Source organism: Cuculus canorus, chromosome 3 (assembly GCF_017976375.1).
Source record: "Cuculus canorus isolate bCucCan1 chromosome 3, bCucCan1.pri, whole genome shotgun sequence".
In the NCBI taxonomy this organism is placed as follows: domain Eukaryota; kingdom Metazoa; phylum Chordata; class Aves; order Cuculiformes; family Cuculidae; genus Cuculus; species Cuculus canorus.
The window spans coordinates 22,656,675-22,673,102 of NC_071403.1; the positions used below are offsets into that span (position 1 = coordinate 22,656,675).

Sequence of the window (16,428 nt, forward strand, 5' to 3'; positions counted from 1 at the left end):
GTCTCAGTAGGTAGTTTGGATGTAGACATCCAAGGGTATAGCTATGTAAGCGCTAAGGGCTGCAAAGACATCCCTAGCCTGCTTTACTTCATATTGTAAAGGTAAGGTATCCTTCATCTTCCTGTGAAAGGTAACTCTTCCCAGAAGGAGCAAGTCTAGTACTGATAATGTTAATTTGCAGTAAAATGGAAAAGTTTGCAAGTTCAAGTGAGAGAACTTTTTTAATAAACCAAGGGTTTTCTAGCCAGTCGGGTTCCGCTGCACATGGAGTGTCTTTGGCTAAAGGTAGAATTGTGCAGTCTCATCCTGGCATTTCAGTATGCCTGTACCTGCTTCAGCTGCGCTCCAGCTCACTGTTTCATGTGGATTGGCATCAGAGTTTCATGGTGGGGTCGGTGAGACAGCAGAAAGCAGGTGCTCTTTGAAGTGGCTTTGACCCCGTAATGCTGTCTGTTTTGAGTCAGAATAGTAATATATTACTACAAGGAAATGCTACTGTCTGTGTTATAAGAAGGTCAAGAATTAGTTCCCACATATATCCTTTTCTGGTTTTCAAATCTGTGAATCCCTGACAAGAACATCAAAAGCTGCAATGCTAATGTTTTAAGAACTTATTTTGTAATAGCTGCCACTCACGATTTAGATGTTGTCACAGGCAAGACAGAATAAGTACCCCATGCTGGATTTGGTTACTGGGATTTATTGAACAACCAGCAAGACAGAGCTTTTACCCTACTTGGTTGTCTCCAGCTTCTGCCCCAGTGCTATGTTCCCTGAGTTTCTGCTTTCCAGCAGGGAGGTCTCTTCTGATCCAGGAAGGTCAGGCATGAAGTTGTGCTGGTCCTTGTTGTGCTGGGAGTTTCCACATACAAAGGTTAAAAGACCTTTGAGATCATCAGGCCCAACTGTACCTGTCCACTACTAAATTGAATCCCTAAGCACTTCATCTATCCGTCTTTTAAATACCACCAGAGATGGTGACTCAAACACCTCCTTGAGCAGCCTGTGCCAGTGCTTGATAACCCTTTCAGTGAAGAAGTTTTTCCTAATGTCCAACCTGAACCTCCCACGGTCTTCTTGCTGTGCCACTGCTGAGTTACCCATTTCAGGCATCTCTGGCCAAGATCCCATCTCTCTTAACTCCAGGATATTCCTTGCCCACCCCTTCAACACAGCCACCCACCCCATCCATCCCCAGCAGATGTGCCTGTTAGCGTTCACACTGCGGGCTGATTTCTCCTATGGCAAATGCTTATAGCCACCACAGATTTTTGCTCCGCTCCAAATGCAAAGAACTACGCCATACTCCTGTTCTTCATCCTGATTCCTGTCACCCCCTGTGCCCTGACCCTGCTTCCCTTCCACATACAATTAATTGTATGGTCCAATAACAAGCTTTCATGAGCAGTCTAACAACACCAATTATTCTGCTGCTAAAGCAGAAACATGACAAATTGTCCCTAAACAGCCTATTGCCACCTCCCCTGTCCAAAGAAAAGCAAACCCATAAGCCAGATTACTCTGAGGGCAGAGTGAGGCAGGCACCCTGTGGTTCTAGTGCTGTGACCTTCTAAGGGGGTGATGTGGGACAGAAGCGTGCTGGGCCACAAACAAGCTGCTTCTGCAGCGAGCTACAAAGCACATTCTCCAACAGGATGAATAAATCATAAGTTCTGCAGCTCTTGTCTGGTTCTCAGCCTTTGGGAGCTGTGGAATCTACTGCAGACATCAGGTCAACATCACCGTCCTGTAAGGCAGCAAAGGGCACCTAGGCCAGAGTCAAAGCTTTAAGACAGCTGAAGCAACAAGGTGAAGCCTTAGGGACTTTGTGACCAAATATGGAAAGAAGAGACGTGAAAATAAAACAGCAGTGACAGGTACATAGAATCATAGAATACATGGGCTTGAGAGCACAAGAACATGGATAAGAAAGGCCTGTGGAGGTAGGGGTAATTTGCATGAGTATTGACACCTCCTTGAGGAATGGGAAGTGTAGCACTATTGCCCTTAAAGCATTTGTAATGTATGCATAGACCATACATCAGCTGTATTAGACTGAGGCTAGAGGAAACATACTGTTTCCACCTCATCTGCTGCAGGGTAAGGCTCTGAAAGACATATATAAACAGGACTTGCAGGCAGACAAGCTTGTGTGGGAGAGAAGGATGCACTGGTACATAAATCTGAAATAATCCCTAAGCAGAGGTGGTGCCTGTGTTTTCTGAGAACTGGTCACTGAGTATTGGGAATATTTTCAGGGAGAAAAGCCTGAAGTGGAAATCAGCCACACACCTTACAGATGGAAGAAAATAGCCAGAAGTTTTGGAGCAAGAGAGAAAAACGAGTATTTGAAATTTCCATTAAAAGTAAGTCTGGACAGTATTGGGCAGCAGAAGCTGTTAGTATCAGCTCTGGCGGCCCTGATTTCTCACAAAATCCCATTTTGGCAACTTGCCTTCCTTTTTAAAAGCTTCTCCCTCACAGATACCAATTCTGAATGGGCTTGACGTTGATTCTTTTAAACCAGTTGAAGAAATATTACTGTGCCGAAAGCCTGTGTTTCTAACTGATGGCTTGAGTTTCTGTTTCTGTGGCCTCCATTTTCAAAGACTCAATCTGATACATTCTAAATTAACTCACAAGGCAACAGAGTATGAAATCGGACATGACCGATCGATCCTTGGACATTGATTTGAAGCGAAACTAATGGAATGTAAAGAAAATGCAAGAATCTATCATAATGTAAAGACTGCCTATTTAGCCATTTTACAAAATAAAATGTAATTTGGGAGATGAGAAGAGGTGTAAGGTTTGAAGAACCAACTAAAATGAGGCATAGGGTCATTGCAAACTGTTGCCGTACAGATTGAGCCTTGAGGGAATGGCTTTGTTAGATGCCACTGACTGAAATAATTGCATGATAATTTTGGCTAGAGGCACTATCCTATCATCTGATGATTTTTAAACCATGCACAGATAGTTTAGACTGAGCGATCTTGGCATCCAGCTACAAAGAACCGAGAAATCTGCTCAGTAGACTCTTGCTTTGGCTCTTGGGGAAAAAAAAAAGGATGTCCTAGCAGTGTCGAAGGACAGTCTCTGAGTTATGGCGATCAGCAGCGCTGCGTGTTCCTTCTGCGATGCTCTAAGATAGACTAACCACGCGATTTGTCCTGAGGTAAGCAGCAGAAAAAATTCTTCCTAGAGCAGTAGGGAGCAGGCAGGTCCCTCTCTGACTCAAAGCAAGGTGAATAAAATCCGGGGGTATTTGTTTCTTGGCAACTTCTTCTGTCAAATAATTAAAGATTTAACTCTGCTTTTTCAAATTACGGCTAATGAAAACCTGGCATAAATTTAATACCAAAGTGATTTGAATAGTGGTAAATTATCAAATAAACTTTAAAGCGGAGAGGTAAGAAAAATAAGAAATAAAGAAATTCCCTCCAAGAGAAATGGTGGATTTCCATCTGGTACTAACTGATTGCATGCGTGATTTTTCTTATTGTTTGAAATGACCATATAAAAATATTTAGACAGACACAAAGGTAGTCAGATAGTAAAAGAAGAAATGTTGCAGGCATGTACAATCTGTACTAAAAATGGTATATTAGGCCAGTATACTAGAATACTAGAATTTCTAGTACACTAGTAGACTGGAAATAATGATATATATTTAATTATATTAATTATATACATTGTATATAGGTATATAAACAATGTAATATATTTGACATTACACTTTCACAGTAAAGTGAAATACACAGAGCTCAAATAAGACTAGGGAAAGGAAAGATGCAAAAATTGGAAACACATTGCTATGACAAGTTTGTGAAGTAGTTTTGAGTGATTTCTTAGAAATTCTGGTTTTCATGGCTCTAGATAAATTCTTTGATTTATGCACTGTGTATAATGTTCACTGTGTCGCTATTCATACTGCGGTTCTACTACTGCTGATTTGAGGGAAAGTGTCTTGGTACAATAAGCTCCCTTAGAGAGTGGAATTAGACCACCCTTACAATTAATGTCTGCTGATGGCCATTATAAAGGAAAGATGAGGACAGTGTTGTTTAAATGCTGGTGGAAAAGGTGTAAGAAACAAACACATCTACAGAGGCAGAGTGATATAAATATATATATACACACACATATAAACACCTATATATATATATACTCCTACATATATATATGTGTGTGTATGTATATATACACATACACATATACACACACTCCTCTTGTTGTCCTCTCTTACCTCAAATCATTATATCCACTTTCTGTTACAAAACAGGCAATTATAATCCCTACTGCTTGAGGAATGCTATCTTTTCATCTTTAGGATTAAAATATATCTCCTTTCCCTTTTATTCCTGCAGTTACAATCTCACTTGGGTTTTTGGGTTTTTTTGGGGTTTTTTTGCATTCTGTCAATTCCGATGAGGGATCTGCCATTCATAAGCCAGCAAATATACCCAGAACTTCTTTACTTAAATGTTGCTTTGCTGCTATTCAGTCACCTTTCCAGGGAAGCAGTACAGAGCAATCAGCAAGCGTCACCCATCTGTACTTGGCCTCTTGATTACTCTTGGTTTGTGAGCTTGCCCTATATAATCCTCTCCTTCTTTACTGAAGGCGAACTATTCTGTATCTGCACTTCCAAGCCCAGAAAAACAGATTCAACACTGTTGGCTTGGGATGTAACATTTTCCAGTAAACATTTCAACACATGAACATCTTTACACCCACCCAACATATGCAGTTGCAGCAATTTGATATCGGCTCTGAAAAAAAAATCCATATGAAGTCAGAAGAAAGATCTAACATTGTTCTTTAAAGAGGAGGAAAAGAGTCTACAATCATTCTTGCTGACTTTTTAAAAATTTATCTTATTTCAATGAAATACGTGACAGGGAGGGAGTAGGGAAAGAAGATACACAAGGTGCACGAAAGCACCTAAGAAGCTGCTTGGCTGGCTAGGTTTCCTCAACCACTTCCCCATACAAAAAAGGGAAATTCACTGTGTAGATTCAAATTTGCAGGAAAAACAAACAAACAAACAAACAGACAAAACACAGAAATGTAATAATGAAGTCTGTAGGACGCCTCTGCTGAGAATGACTGCACTGTTGATTACAACTGGAATCTTTACTTTCAATGTAGATAAATGCAGTCTCCAAGCAGAACCATGCTATGCGGGACCATATCATAAATCAGAAAAAAGCTATATTGATAACGATGATACCACTCATCTATGCTATCAATTAAAATTGTAAGATTTTCTGTACTGCCACCAGCCACTCTTAAAAAACCCCTTAAGAACTGCACTTCACTAAAGGTTGGAATTTAGGAAGTTTTGGAAGTACAATAGCATAAAAAAATATGTGTGAACCCTGAAGTAGATACAACCTTAGTAGCTTTCAGTATTTTGTTACCATATTAGCAGAAAGAATTCCAGGTACACAACACTGGATGTGTGGTACATTCACAAGTAACCAGATAACAATACCTTAATATCTGTAATCAGATAATGATACCTTCTATTTCAGTTCCCTACATTACATGAAGTTCCTGAACAGTTTCCAGAGAAGCAGCTTGGAAATCAGGCATCTGGTAGCAGAATGTACATCAATCTGCTAGTGAATAAAAGAGCCTCTGGAAAAGAGGTAGTTAAAAAGATCGTTTCACGCTCACAGCTAAAAACTTCCATTTAGTAATGCCTGTTTTATTTATCTCTTGTTGAAATTTATAATTAAGTCAAAATCTTGGGGATTTGCTAAGACTTTAAATGCATCAAATTAAATATATTAATCCTAGAATCACACTTTTATTAACATTTTCCTAGAACTGAGACAATTTATACAGAGAAACATAGAATAATTAAGGTTGGAAAAGATTTCTAAGGTCACCAAGTCCAACCATAAGCCAAACATCACCGTGCCTACTTAACCATGTCCCAAGGTGTCACATCTACACAGTTTTTTAATACCTTCAGGGATAGTGACTCCACCATTTCCCTGGGCAGCCTGTTCCAATGCTTCACCACTTGCAGTAAGGAAATTTTTCCTAATATTCAATCTAAACCTCCCTTGGCACAACTTGAGTCCATTCTTCTCATTCTGTCACTTGTTGTTCGAGACCAACTCCCACCTTGCTACAACCTCCTTGTATAACATATACAAGACATACAGCTATGTGTGAATTAGCTATGTATTTGTAGTTTTATGAATACAAGGGAGAAAGTTGTGGTTTGTTACCCTGGTAGATGAGAAAATCTTGGATGGATGGCACTAACAATGCTACTACTTTGAGGTACAATATAAAGCACTTTTCAGCTACAGCTATAGGATGCTTCTCAAAATTCTATCAAAAAAAACCCCAATCAAAGTAATGAGAATTAGATATTATTCTAGCTGTTCTTCACACAAAACTATGGCAAAATCACAGACAGTAGAATGGAGTGGGTGTAGAATTAAGCCATAGCTGGCAAAGAATTTGCGAAGTGAAAAAAAATTGTCTTCTTTCCGAGTGGGAAGAAAATAGTGTAAAACTGTAGGCAGTTAAGAAGTACTGTGGCTTACAGCTGAAATCAGTCTCTCTTAAGCTTAAAATAATCTCACATTTTCATCTTTCACCAGTAACCGTAAAGTCTGTTTTCATTTAAAAACCCATTAAGCAGAAAAGAACTTTTGGGAGCTCTCCTGCTATCACAAAAATGTATATGAAGGATCATTATTTAAAACAAAATACTAAAAATTAAATACAGTGTTGAATTAAAAGACTTATGTATATATACTTCTGTTTCAGATATGAACTCCTGACCATGGGGGACTGGAACCTGTTGGGCAGCATCCTTGAAGAAGTGCACATCCACTCCACCATAGTTGGCAAAATCTGGCTCACAATCCTGTTTATATTCCGGATGCTGGTGCTGGGAGTGGCTGCTGAAGATGTCTGGGATGATGAGCAGTCTGAGTTCGTCTGCAACACGGAACAACCCGGCTGCAGCAATATCTGTTATGACAAAGCCTTCCCCATCTCTTTGATCAGATACTGGGTACTGCAGATCATATTTGTCTCTTCTCCATCACTAGTTTACATGGGCCATGCACTCTACAGGTTAAGGGCTCTTGAGAAAGAGCGACAGAAGAGAAAAGCCCACCTGCGGGCTCAGCTAGAAGATCTAGAGTCCCTGCCCGAGGAACACAGGAGAGTGGAGAGGGAACTGCGTAAGCTGGAGGAACAGAGGAAAGTGAACAAAGCACCCCTGAGAGGGTCCCTGCTGCGCACCTATGTCCTGCATATCCTTACCCGGTCAGTGGTCGAAGTGGGCTTTATGATAGGTCAGTATCTTTTATACGGGGTTCACATGTCCCCCCTTTACAGATGCACTCGGCCCCCTTGCCCTAACACGGTGGATTGTTTTGTGTCCCGACCCACAGAGAAGACCATCTTTATGGTCTTCATGAACAGCATCGCCGCCGTCTCCCTTTTCCTCAACATCCTAGAAATCGCCCACCTGGGCCTCAAGAAGGTCCAGAAGAGCCTCTGCGGGCGGCCGTGGTGGCTGGAAGGCCCCTGCGAAGAGGAGAGCATCCTCTACAACTCCAAGAAGAGCTCCGTGGTGCCGCCGAGCTGCCCGGCCACCGCCCCCCCTCCGCCGCCCCCCGCTCCCGCGCCCTCTCCCACAGGGCCGCCGGACCGTCAGCACCGCGGACAGCTCCGCGGCGCGCCACCTCCCCGGCGCCGCCCCAGCGCAGCTCAGCACCACGGACAGCAGCAGCCTCCCTCCTCCAGCAGCGAGGAGGCGCCGCGGGGGCCGCGCAGGCAGAGCCGGGGCAGCGACCCGGAGGAGGAGCGCGGGGACTCCGCGGGCAGCGGGCACTGCCCGGGCACACGCAAGTCCAGCTGCCTCTCCCGCGGCCTCACCGGGAGCCGGGCGGGCAGCGACAGCGAGAGCCCAGCCTCCCACGGCGGTGTCTCCGACCCCAGCCCCGGCTCCGTCTCGGGTGGGAAGAGCCAGGTGGAAGGCAGCCCGGCCGGCAGTCCGCTCCCCGCCGCCGCCACGGGGCGCCGAGTGTCCATGGCAAGTATGAACCCGCGGGAGGGGGGCAGCGGGGGAGGGCGCGACGTAGAACCGTAGAATCACAGAATAACTAGGTTGGAAAAGAACTCTTGGATCATCGAATTCAACCAATCCTATCTGCCACTAAACCATGTCCCTGAGCACCTCGTCTACCTGTCTTTTAAACACCTCCAGAGTGTGACTCAACCACCTCCCTGCGCAGCCTCTGCCAGTGCCCGATGACCCTTTCTGTGAAGAATTTTTTTCTGATATCCAGTCTGAACCTCCCCTGGCGCTGCTTGAGGTCATTCCCCCTTGTCATGTCCTCAGTCACTTGGGAGAAGAGGCCAGCACCTTCCTTTCTACAACCTCCTTTCAGGTAGTTGTAGAGAGCAATAAGGTCTCCCCTCAGCCTCCTCTTTTTGAGGCTAAACAATCCCAGTTCCCTCAGCCGCTCCTCATAAGACTTGTTCTCCAGCCCCTTCACTAGCTTCGTTGCTCTTTTCTGGACACACTCCAGAGCCTCAACATTCTTCTTGTAGCGAGGGGCCCAGAACTGAACACAGGATTCGAGGTGCGGTCTCACCAGTGCCGAGTACAGGGGCAGAATAACCTCCTTGGCCCTGCTGGCTATGCCGTTTCTGATACAAGCCAAGATACTGCACAGCCCCAATGCCTTGCATTCTCCTGGATCAAGCCAAGCTCCAGTACAGTTGATCCCAAAACATCAGTAGGGAATAATTGGTCCTGAGGCTGTCCAAGTCACTGGATCTCAGCTTCTTTATGCCAATGACATCATCCCAATCAACTTGATGAGGACTGTCCCTCAGGAAGCTTGTTCAGCTCTAGCAGGCTTTACAGTGTAAGAAAGAGAAGCCCAGAGTGCGTTGAGTTCAATGGTTCAACTTCTCTCAGCTTCAGGAGGTTTCTCCAGAGGCAATCACCAAGTTGAATAACTGCTCAGTGAACAAATCAGACAATCTACATATAAAACACTAAATAACTGCAATGCCAGAGCCAATGACTACAGCATTGCATCTTCAGCAACTGTTCCATTCTTTGGCCACACAGTCGAAGCTTGCTTATGTTCATAGGTGATAAGACACTTAGAAACCATTTGATCACTTTCCATTTCACCATTTATAATACAGGGAGAGGGCCTAGAGCACAGTCTGTCCATCTTCTACTGTTTTTTGATACTGAGATGAGAAGGCTCTCTAAAAAGGTGAAATGCAAGAAAGAATTTCAGTAGCACCCTGTCGGGAACATGCAGAATTTGCCTGGCAGATTCTAGTGTTTGATGACTATGATGCTGTCTTTCGGGAGAGATCTTGCAGAGAAATGTATTTAGTTTGCAAAGCAATGTCACCACTCTTGAAAGCAACGCTCTTCTGGCATGCTGCCTTTGGGGATCATTATGGATGGGACTGGTACTAGCCTTTTAGAATGTGACTCATGTAGGTGTGCCACCTGCTGCTTCCTGCTTACAGCACATGATATTTTAAAGGAAAGGGGCTTTTATGTACCACCGAGTCAATATTTTGGCAAATTCACTTGACAGCTAGCATTGCTACAGCATTTTATGAATACCCCTTTCAATACACAAATACACTGGTGCATCATAAAAATGTTGAATCTAGGCATTAATGGTTGCATATCTTCCTGGATTGTAATTCCCAGTTCCTAAATTCACTATTTAATTTTGGTTGTCAAAGACATTCAGCATTGATTTCATAGAATCATAGAATAGTTTGGGTTGGAAGGGAACTTAAAGATCATCTAGTTCCAATCTCTCTTCCCTGGGCAGGGACACCTCCCACCAGATGAGACTGCCCATTTGATTTGATTTTTTTTTTTTTTAAATTTGACTTCCAGGAGACAATCATAACGTATTAATATTTAGATAAAAGAAAAATATGTATGATTAGATTTATTTGTGGGACAGGAGCATTCAAAAATTAGTGATACTGTCTAAAAAAGTGTACTTAAAAGGAGCAGACAAAAAAATTATCTACCACCATGCCTAATTAATAGTGACTTGCAAGAGTAATGCAGAGAAAGGACAGACATTTCTTAACATAACAATGAAACCCCTCCTGCAAATGTTTTATAAACAGCCAAAATAAAATCTGTTTTAGCCTGGATCTTACTAATCTAAGCTGGATAGGCAAATAGAGCAAAACCATAGTGAAATTGGCATTGTTCTTCAATTTTCTTTGATAACTTTCCCAAACAATCATCTTTAATTCCATATCAGTTCAATTGTTTTTTTTTCCCTTAATCCATAGCATTCTGCCAGAGTATGTCCGTAGCATGCTTTGCATTAGTTCAGTGAGCGAGGAGTATCAACTGAACATTCAATATACCACTTTCTATACCTTAAGAAGCATTCTAGCAACCTCTAATCAAATCCATACCCATACTCTGTGCCAAGTTAGCAGGAAAACTACAAATTCTCTTTTGATCAAACCATGAAGGCCAGGTGTTGGATAGTAGTTGGCCAGGTCATGCCCAAATGATTTTTTTTTTCCAAGGAAGACAAAACTACATCCCTCAAAAAGAACAGGAAATTCTTCTTAGGAATTCCTCTTCAGAGGAAAGGTTACTTTGGATCCTTACAGGAGAATACATTCAAACCTTCACTGAAAACCCTCATGAAACAGCTTAGTGGGATATTGAATACAGAATGCATGTTTGGCATGAGAATCGCTCAGCTATATCTATAAAAGAAGAAATGCCCTTCCCATTGGTACACTTTGTAAAGACTAAGCATATTTGGCCACAGAGCAAACTAACAAGGCTATTTAAAGCTTCCTCATCTGGAATTGGTGGAGGTGAAGAGCCATTTTTTTTTTATTTCATGTCCAATTGTGATATAAAACCTTGGAAAAATATTTACTCTCCAACTATTTAGTTTTACATCCAAACCACTCACTCTGTGTTCAGTTTCTTGGTCATTGCATTGCCCAAAGTTACCCATTATTCAAACTGGGAAATGGAAATGAGAGAGTCAGAAATCTTGAACGACTTATTAGGCTAAAGGTTTCTTGAGAGACTCTGATCAACTGGGAAAAGTATCTTTTCCCTCAGCCACTGATGGTCAAACTTTAGATTTGTTAGGTTCTGAGGACAGACCACCAAAACTGGGCTTTCATTTCATCAGGGAAAGCACGCAGCAAAGTACAGGAGGAGAAAGTCACTGCATGACATAAGAGTAATTTCCGAATGATTGCAGTCCACCTAAACACAATGACAAGAGCTTCACCAACTATACAGGTGAGCTAATCTCAACTCAGTGGAGACTTCAGATAAATTATGTTACTATCGTCTGCATTGTCAGGGGAAGTCAGCATCTGCGTACAGTTGAAAAGAGGCTGTCTGCAAGCCTGCAAAACCATGCAGACAGCATGATTTGAAGTGATAGCAAACAATTTGTTTGCAGATAACTGTTCCCAACTAATAATTTCCAAGGCTGACTGAGAGGATGCATCCTAAAGAATATATGGTATCTTACCTTACCTTCTAAGAGGTATTGTGGGTACGCACATTCACACAAAACACCCTAATTTTTGCATCTCTTGCCACATTTTATCTTTTAGTTAAGGGAAGATACAGCTATGGAGCAGAGGCACCTTCTGCATGCTCATAGGCTGACAGCCTCCCTTAGGCAAGCAATCCTTAAAAGACCACACATGAATGACATTATGAGAACCGCCCCCCTTGCCCCAAAGCAAAATTTGCACCAGTCAGGCACCTGCCTGGTGCATAATACATTTTTAAGTCTGATAAAATTAATAGACTGATGCTGTCGAAGGTCGGGATATAACTAGTACAGATACAATCTTGGGTCTCTTGAAAATAGGCAGGCCAGAAATTACAGCATATAATAGGCATCCAGCTCTGAGAGCATTGCACTAAGGTGTATTGTCTCACTGCCTGATGTGTGCAAGGTTGTATGAAGCCGTTAGACCCATTGGATCACTCTCTTTTTCTCTGGGGAGGTGAAAATAAGAGATTGACAATTAGAGAGGGAGAGAGCTTTGCTTCCAAAGTCATCTTTTGCAACAATGAACCAGTCTTCCTCCTCGGCCATTTTCTACAAACAAAAGGAAAAATTGCAGAGCACCTGGAAGCTCAGCTGGGCATGGCCACAGCCTGGTGCTGCATCTTCAGGATGTCACAGGGTCAGCACAATTCAACGTCTGAAAGCAAATATTTCTACAAAAGCTGGAGATTTTGTGATATTTCATTGCTAACTGTGTTTGAAGTCTTTTGCTAGCCGTGTCTCTCCTTGCCTTTCTAAAGCAGAGAACTCCAGTTGCATGTTACCTGAGCACATCAGTTCTTTTCGGCCTATATATAATAATTTTCTAAAGAATCCTAAGACGTGCTCTAAAAATCTATGAGTTTCAATTTGGTTAACAGGGATTGGAGTATTTACACTAGACTGGCAATGCTTCTTACAAAGGCATCATCTGTCAGATGATTTGGAACTAGATTATCACCACATTTGTACCCCAAGCCTAAACCTGCGCTAAGAGTACTGCTGTGCTAGTCCTCTTGTTAGAGCAGCCAAGGATATAAGAAGAGGGGAGACCTGATGTTATCTAATGGTTGTGGTTTGTCATTGAGCCAAGATAAGTTCCTGGAATCACAAAACAAAATTGGAAGTAATTAGTAGATTTATAATAGTCTTAGCAATATTTTAGCTAACCTGCTCTCCTGGGAAACCATAAGTACTAGACAGAGATTTTCAGAAAGAATAAGCATTTTAGGCACTCAACATCAGATTCTTGTTTTTCAAGAAGTGCTGAGCTTTCATTACCCTGGTGTCCATTCCTTATCTGTAGCCCCAGAGAGCTTGTGCTTTCAATGTTATTTCTTTAAACCTATATTATTTTGCCTCAAAGTAATCGATTTGTCTTTAAAAGCAAGCCCCCCCTCCTCATGGTGAATGAGAAGGGATAAAGCTGATACTGAAGCAGCTGGTAAAGCTGACATACTCTCTACTCACAGAACTGGACTGAGATGGGGCTACTGATTGTATTCATTTGCAGTAAAGAAAGTATCTGGTCCTGAAATCCTGGCTCTTGCATAGCTGGGGAAATTTTACTATTCACTGGGTCTGTTTTCCCTCACTGCATTGCTTTTTCATTCCTCTGTATCATTCAATTCTTTTTCTATGTCTCAATTCTCCATTCAGCTTTGAGCTTTTTACCCAGTGGGAAAATACTCCATAGTGAGCAGGATATAAAAGAGAGAGCTGCTATTCAGCCTGAATGCTTGCAGTCTTCTCCAAAACAAGGCATGTTTACTCACCCTTTCAACAACACTTGAGGAATAAATACCTACTCATTTAACTATCAGCTCACCTGCTCTCACTCCTGGGTCTGGAAACAGTTTAAGAGTGAATGTACATTGAAATATCAAACCTAATAACCCCGGAGAAGTTTTTTAGACAGCTGAACTCCACCAGGACAATCTACATGTGAGGTCAGGGACTGGTAAAACACTGTTCCTGTATAATATCTAAGAATCCTTAAAGGTATCTCATTTACACCTACTGGTAACTACTGCTTGTTTTGTACAGATATTCTATGCAAGCACCTATTTTTAAAAAAAAGAAATTAATTTAGTCAGTAGTTGTATTTTATCCTGCCCTGGAGCACTCAGGAAAAGCTTGTGGTGATGACAGCCAGTGTACCAGTCATCCTGCAAAAGTTATTTGGTGAACCAAAAGTAACCATTCACCAACTGCACAAACACAGCTAAACTCTGGGGATCAGCAGCAACTAATGAACAACTAATGAACCTCTCTGAAGGTTTGTGCAGCAACAAACAGATAAGCTGGATTTTAGAAAGTGAAACTCTCCTGATTGAGTCCACCTTGGTATGATTCTAAAGCAAACAAAAAATACACAAAACCCCTTAATGTGTAAAGAAAGGCCTTTAGGATGGGTCTACTGATTTCAAGTAAATTACTTCAGGGATTAGTGTGTTTATTTTGATTTGAAACTAAGGTGTTCCCCTTTTCCCCATCCTCCCCTTAGTGCTGAACAAAGCCCTACAAGGTACGTGTGTTGTCAGGTAAACACCAGATTCCCACCTTCCCAAATATGTATGCACTGGAACATGAGTTAATAACTATGATAATATTTCTTTTTTTCTGCTTTAAGCCAATTCAGCTTCATCTTTTGTTTCTCTTGTTATCTTTCAGAGCATGCTACTAGAACTATCATCTATTATGAAAAAGTAATGACTTTCCGAAGAGAAGAGATAAATTAAGAATTGAGCACAAACCACCTTCAGCAGAAAGATAAAAAGCAGATTATCTGTTGCTATATGTTCCCTGCCACTGCTGCTACGATGTTAAATTCATAACATAGTTTAAGAAAGCAAGCACTTTCTTCCTCTGTTTTACACCAGCCCCAACCATACTGTACTCTAATTGCTGGTGTTAACGGGTAGCTTGCTCCACAACTCCAGATTTTTCACATGCGGACTGAGCCTGATCTGGTTAGTGTGTGCTGCTGCTGCAGAAATAGCCTTGTGTCTTTGGGAGAACGTTTTGGGATGTACAACTTGTTGTGCATGCTAGTAGTGTTCATATCAGTAGCCAGCCTGATCCATAGATCTTCAAGGCAGCAGAGGACCCAAGGCACCTACAAGACAGGGTTAGTTTGATTTGAAAGGAACTTGGAAGGCTATGTGGCCTCTGTCTCCCCAGGCTTCAGCAGCCAATGAATAAAAGATGGAGACACACTCAAGGAATCTGAAAGGACAGAGAATTTAAGAGAGAAAAAATAAAAAAGCTGAAGAACATGCTGCTGTTCACCTGGCTGTGCTAATGCAGTCCCCAAGCTCTGATAGAGACTTTCCATGCTAATGTAGCATCTTCATAGCTAATTCTTTCAGCTTCAAAATTGAAACTAAGCAAATCCAAGCAATTTATTTTAAGTGCGAAACATCTGTGCTTTTCTTCAGTTTGCTGTCAAGAAGATCTGCAAGGTATCACCTCAGGTTCATGAAAATCTTACTCCTTTCACTCTGTCTTTAGTTCATAAAGAGGAACTGAAAGATAAACAAAGCCAAAAGGAGCTCATTTTCACTTTGCTAGGACAGACTAGCTCTGGAGGGTTGGATTTCTGGAGCCCAAGAAAGCAGTTCTTTCCACTTGTGTGTCTGGAAAATAAAGCAACTTACTCTGACTGTCCCTGACCCTGTTTCTGTCCATATGCTTTTGGCTGCTTTTATCTGACAAGCTTATCATAGCTGCATTTGTTATCACTTCAATGGCAAGCAATGCTTGGAACAAGCTCATTTGCTGTGCCAATTTCCCTATGCATAATCCTCTATGGCTTGACAACTCTAAGGCAAGGCTAGCAGGAAGCAAGGAAAAAAAAAGAGTCAAGATTGCTTGAGATTACCGTGGTTTTGTTCCAGTGCATGATTTACATTCATATTCTGCCTCACTACATTGAGAGTTTGCTGTGCATTTGTTTAGTATTTTAAGGCAAAAAAAGGAAATACTTAAGATGGTGGCCAATAAGTGCCAGCAACAACTGATCAGGGATGGAGAAACAGCTTTGATAAGTACATTCTCTACTGCCAGGCTATGTGTAGATGTGGTGGATGCTACGTCTTCTGACAGATTTGGGGGGGGGCGGGAAGCTGTCTTCATATATGCTCAACAGGAAAATTTGGACTGAAAAATCACAGGCAATTTTCACTGCTGCAGATTGAGGACAGAGTTTGCATCTTCAAGGATGATAATTTAGGGCACGTTATCTAGGGCTTCCTTGCTGATGGTAAAAGAACCCAGGGACCTCCCTTTAGCAGGCTCCCTCCTGCCTGCTCCTCACAGCAGCATCCCAGCAAATGTGTGGACCAGGGTAGGACAACTGGTCATGCCAATCCACCCTTCCCAGGGCTCCTCCTGCCAAGCTGTTGAGCAGGCTCTTGGGTTGCATCCAGCCCAAGGACAGAGGAATCTGCCTCTGAACCATCTGGGAGTCCCAGAGAGCAAAAATCTCCTGCCAGACTCCACATCCTGCTTGTGCTAATAGCACCTGATGCTGTTATAATTTCTTCTTTCCTTTCTGGATCTTCTGCAGTAGAAGTGATGCTAATGGTTCACGGCACAAGTTCCTCCTTCGGAAAGGAACACTACGGTATTTTGGTTACACACAGAGATTTTCAGCTACATTTTGTTTCTACAGGAACCTCTCTCAATTTCCCTGAGGTTTTCTGTAAAGGGGAAACAAACACCAATCTCTTCCCTTGCCCCCCAGCACATACACTACACTTTAGAAGACCAAAACAAAGACTTAGAAGAATTGCCGTAAGTCAAGTGCCAGGGGAATGGGTATAGA

At 42.3% G+C, this 16,428-nt stretch overlaps 1 protein-coding gene across 4 annotated transcripts; it reads left to right on the forward strand.

Moving 5' to 3' along the window:
* Positions 1–2,329: 2,329 nt before the first annotated feature.
* GJA10 (gap junction protein alpha 10) lies at positions 2,330–15,643 on the forward strand. Of its 4 annotated transcripts, XM_054061311.1 has the most exons (4): positions 2,986–3,178; positions 6,799–7,334; positions 7,434–8,077; positions 14,274–15,642. In XM_054061311.1, exons 2-4 carry the CDS (start codon positions 6,815–6,817, stop codon positions 14,310–14,312), a joined length of 1,203 nt encoding a protein of 400 aa, XP_053917286.1. In that variant the 5' UTR covers positions 2,986–3,178; positions 6,799–6,814; the 3' UTR covers positions 14,313–15,642. The 4 variants fall into 4 exon arrangements, with proteins under 4 accessions (XP_053917284.1, XP_053917286.1, XP_053917283.1 ...); XM_054061309.1 differs by lacking the exon at positions 2,986–3,178 and adding an exon at positions 2,330–2,366 and having other exon boundaries at positions 6,799–8,077; positions 14,274–15,643; XM_054061308.1 differs by having other exon boundaries at positions 6,799–8,077; positions 14,274–15,643.
* Positions 15,644–16,428: the final 785 nt, after the last annotated feature.

What these genes read in the sequence shown, in the direction of transcription:
- GJA10 (XM_054061309.1), top strand. Translation starts at nt 6,815, where the DNA reads ATGGGGGACTGGAACCTGTTGGGCAGCATCCTTGAAGAAGTGCACATC. An exon ending in CGGGGCGCCGAGTGTCCATG is followed by an intron (nt 8,078 to 14,273) that starts GCAAGTATGAAC and finishes GTTATCTTTCAG; the next exon opens with AGCATGCTACTAGAACTATC.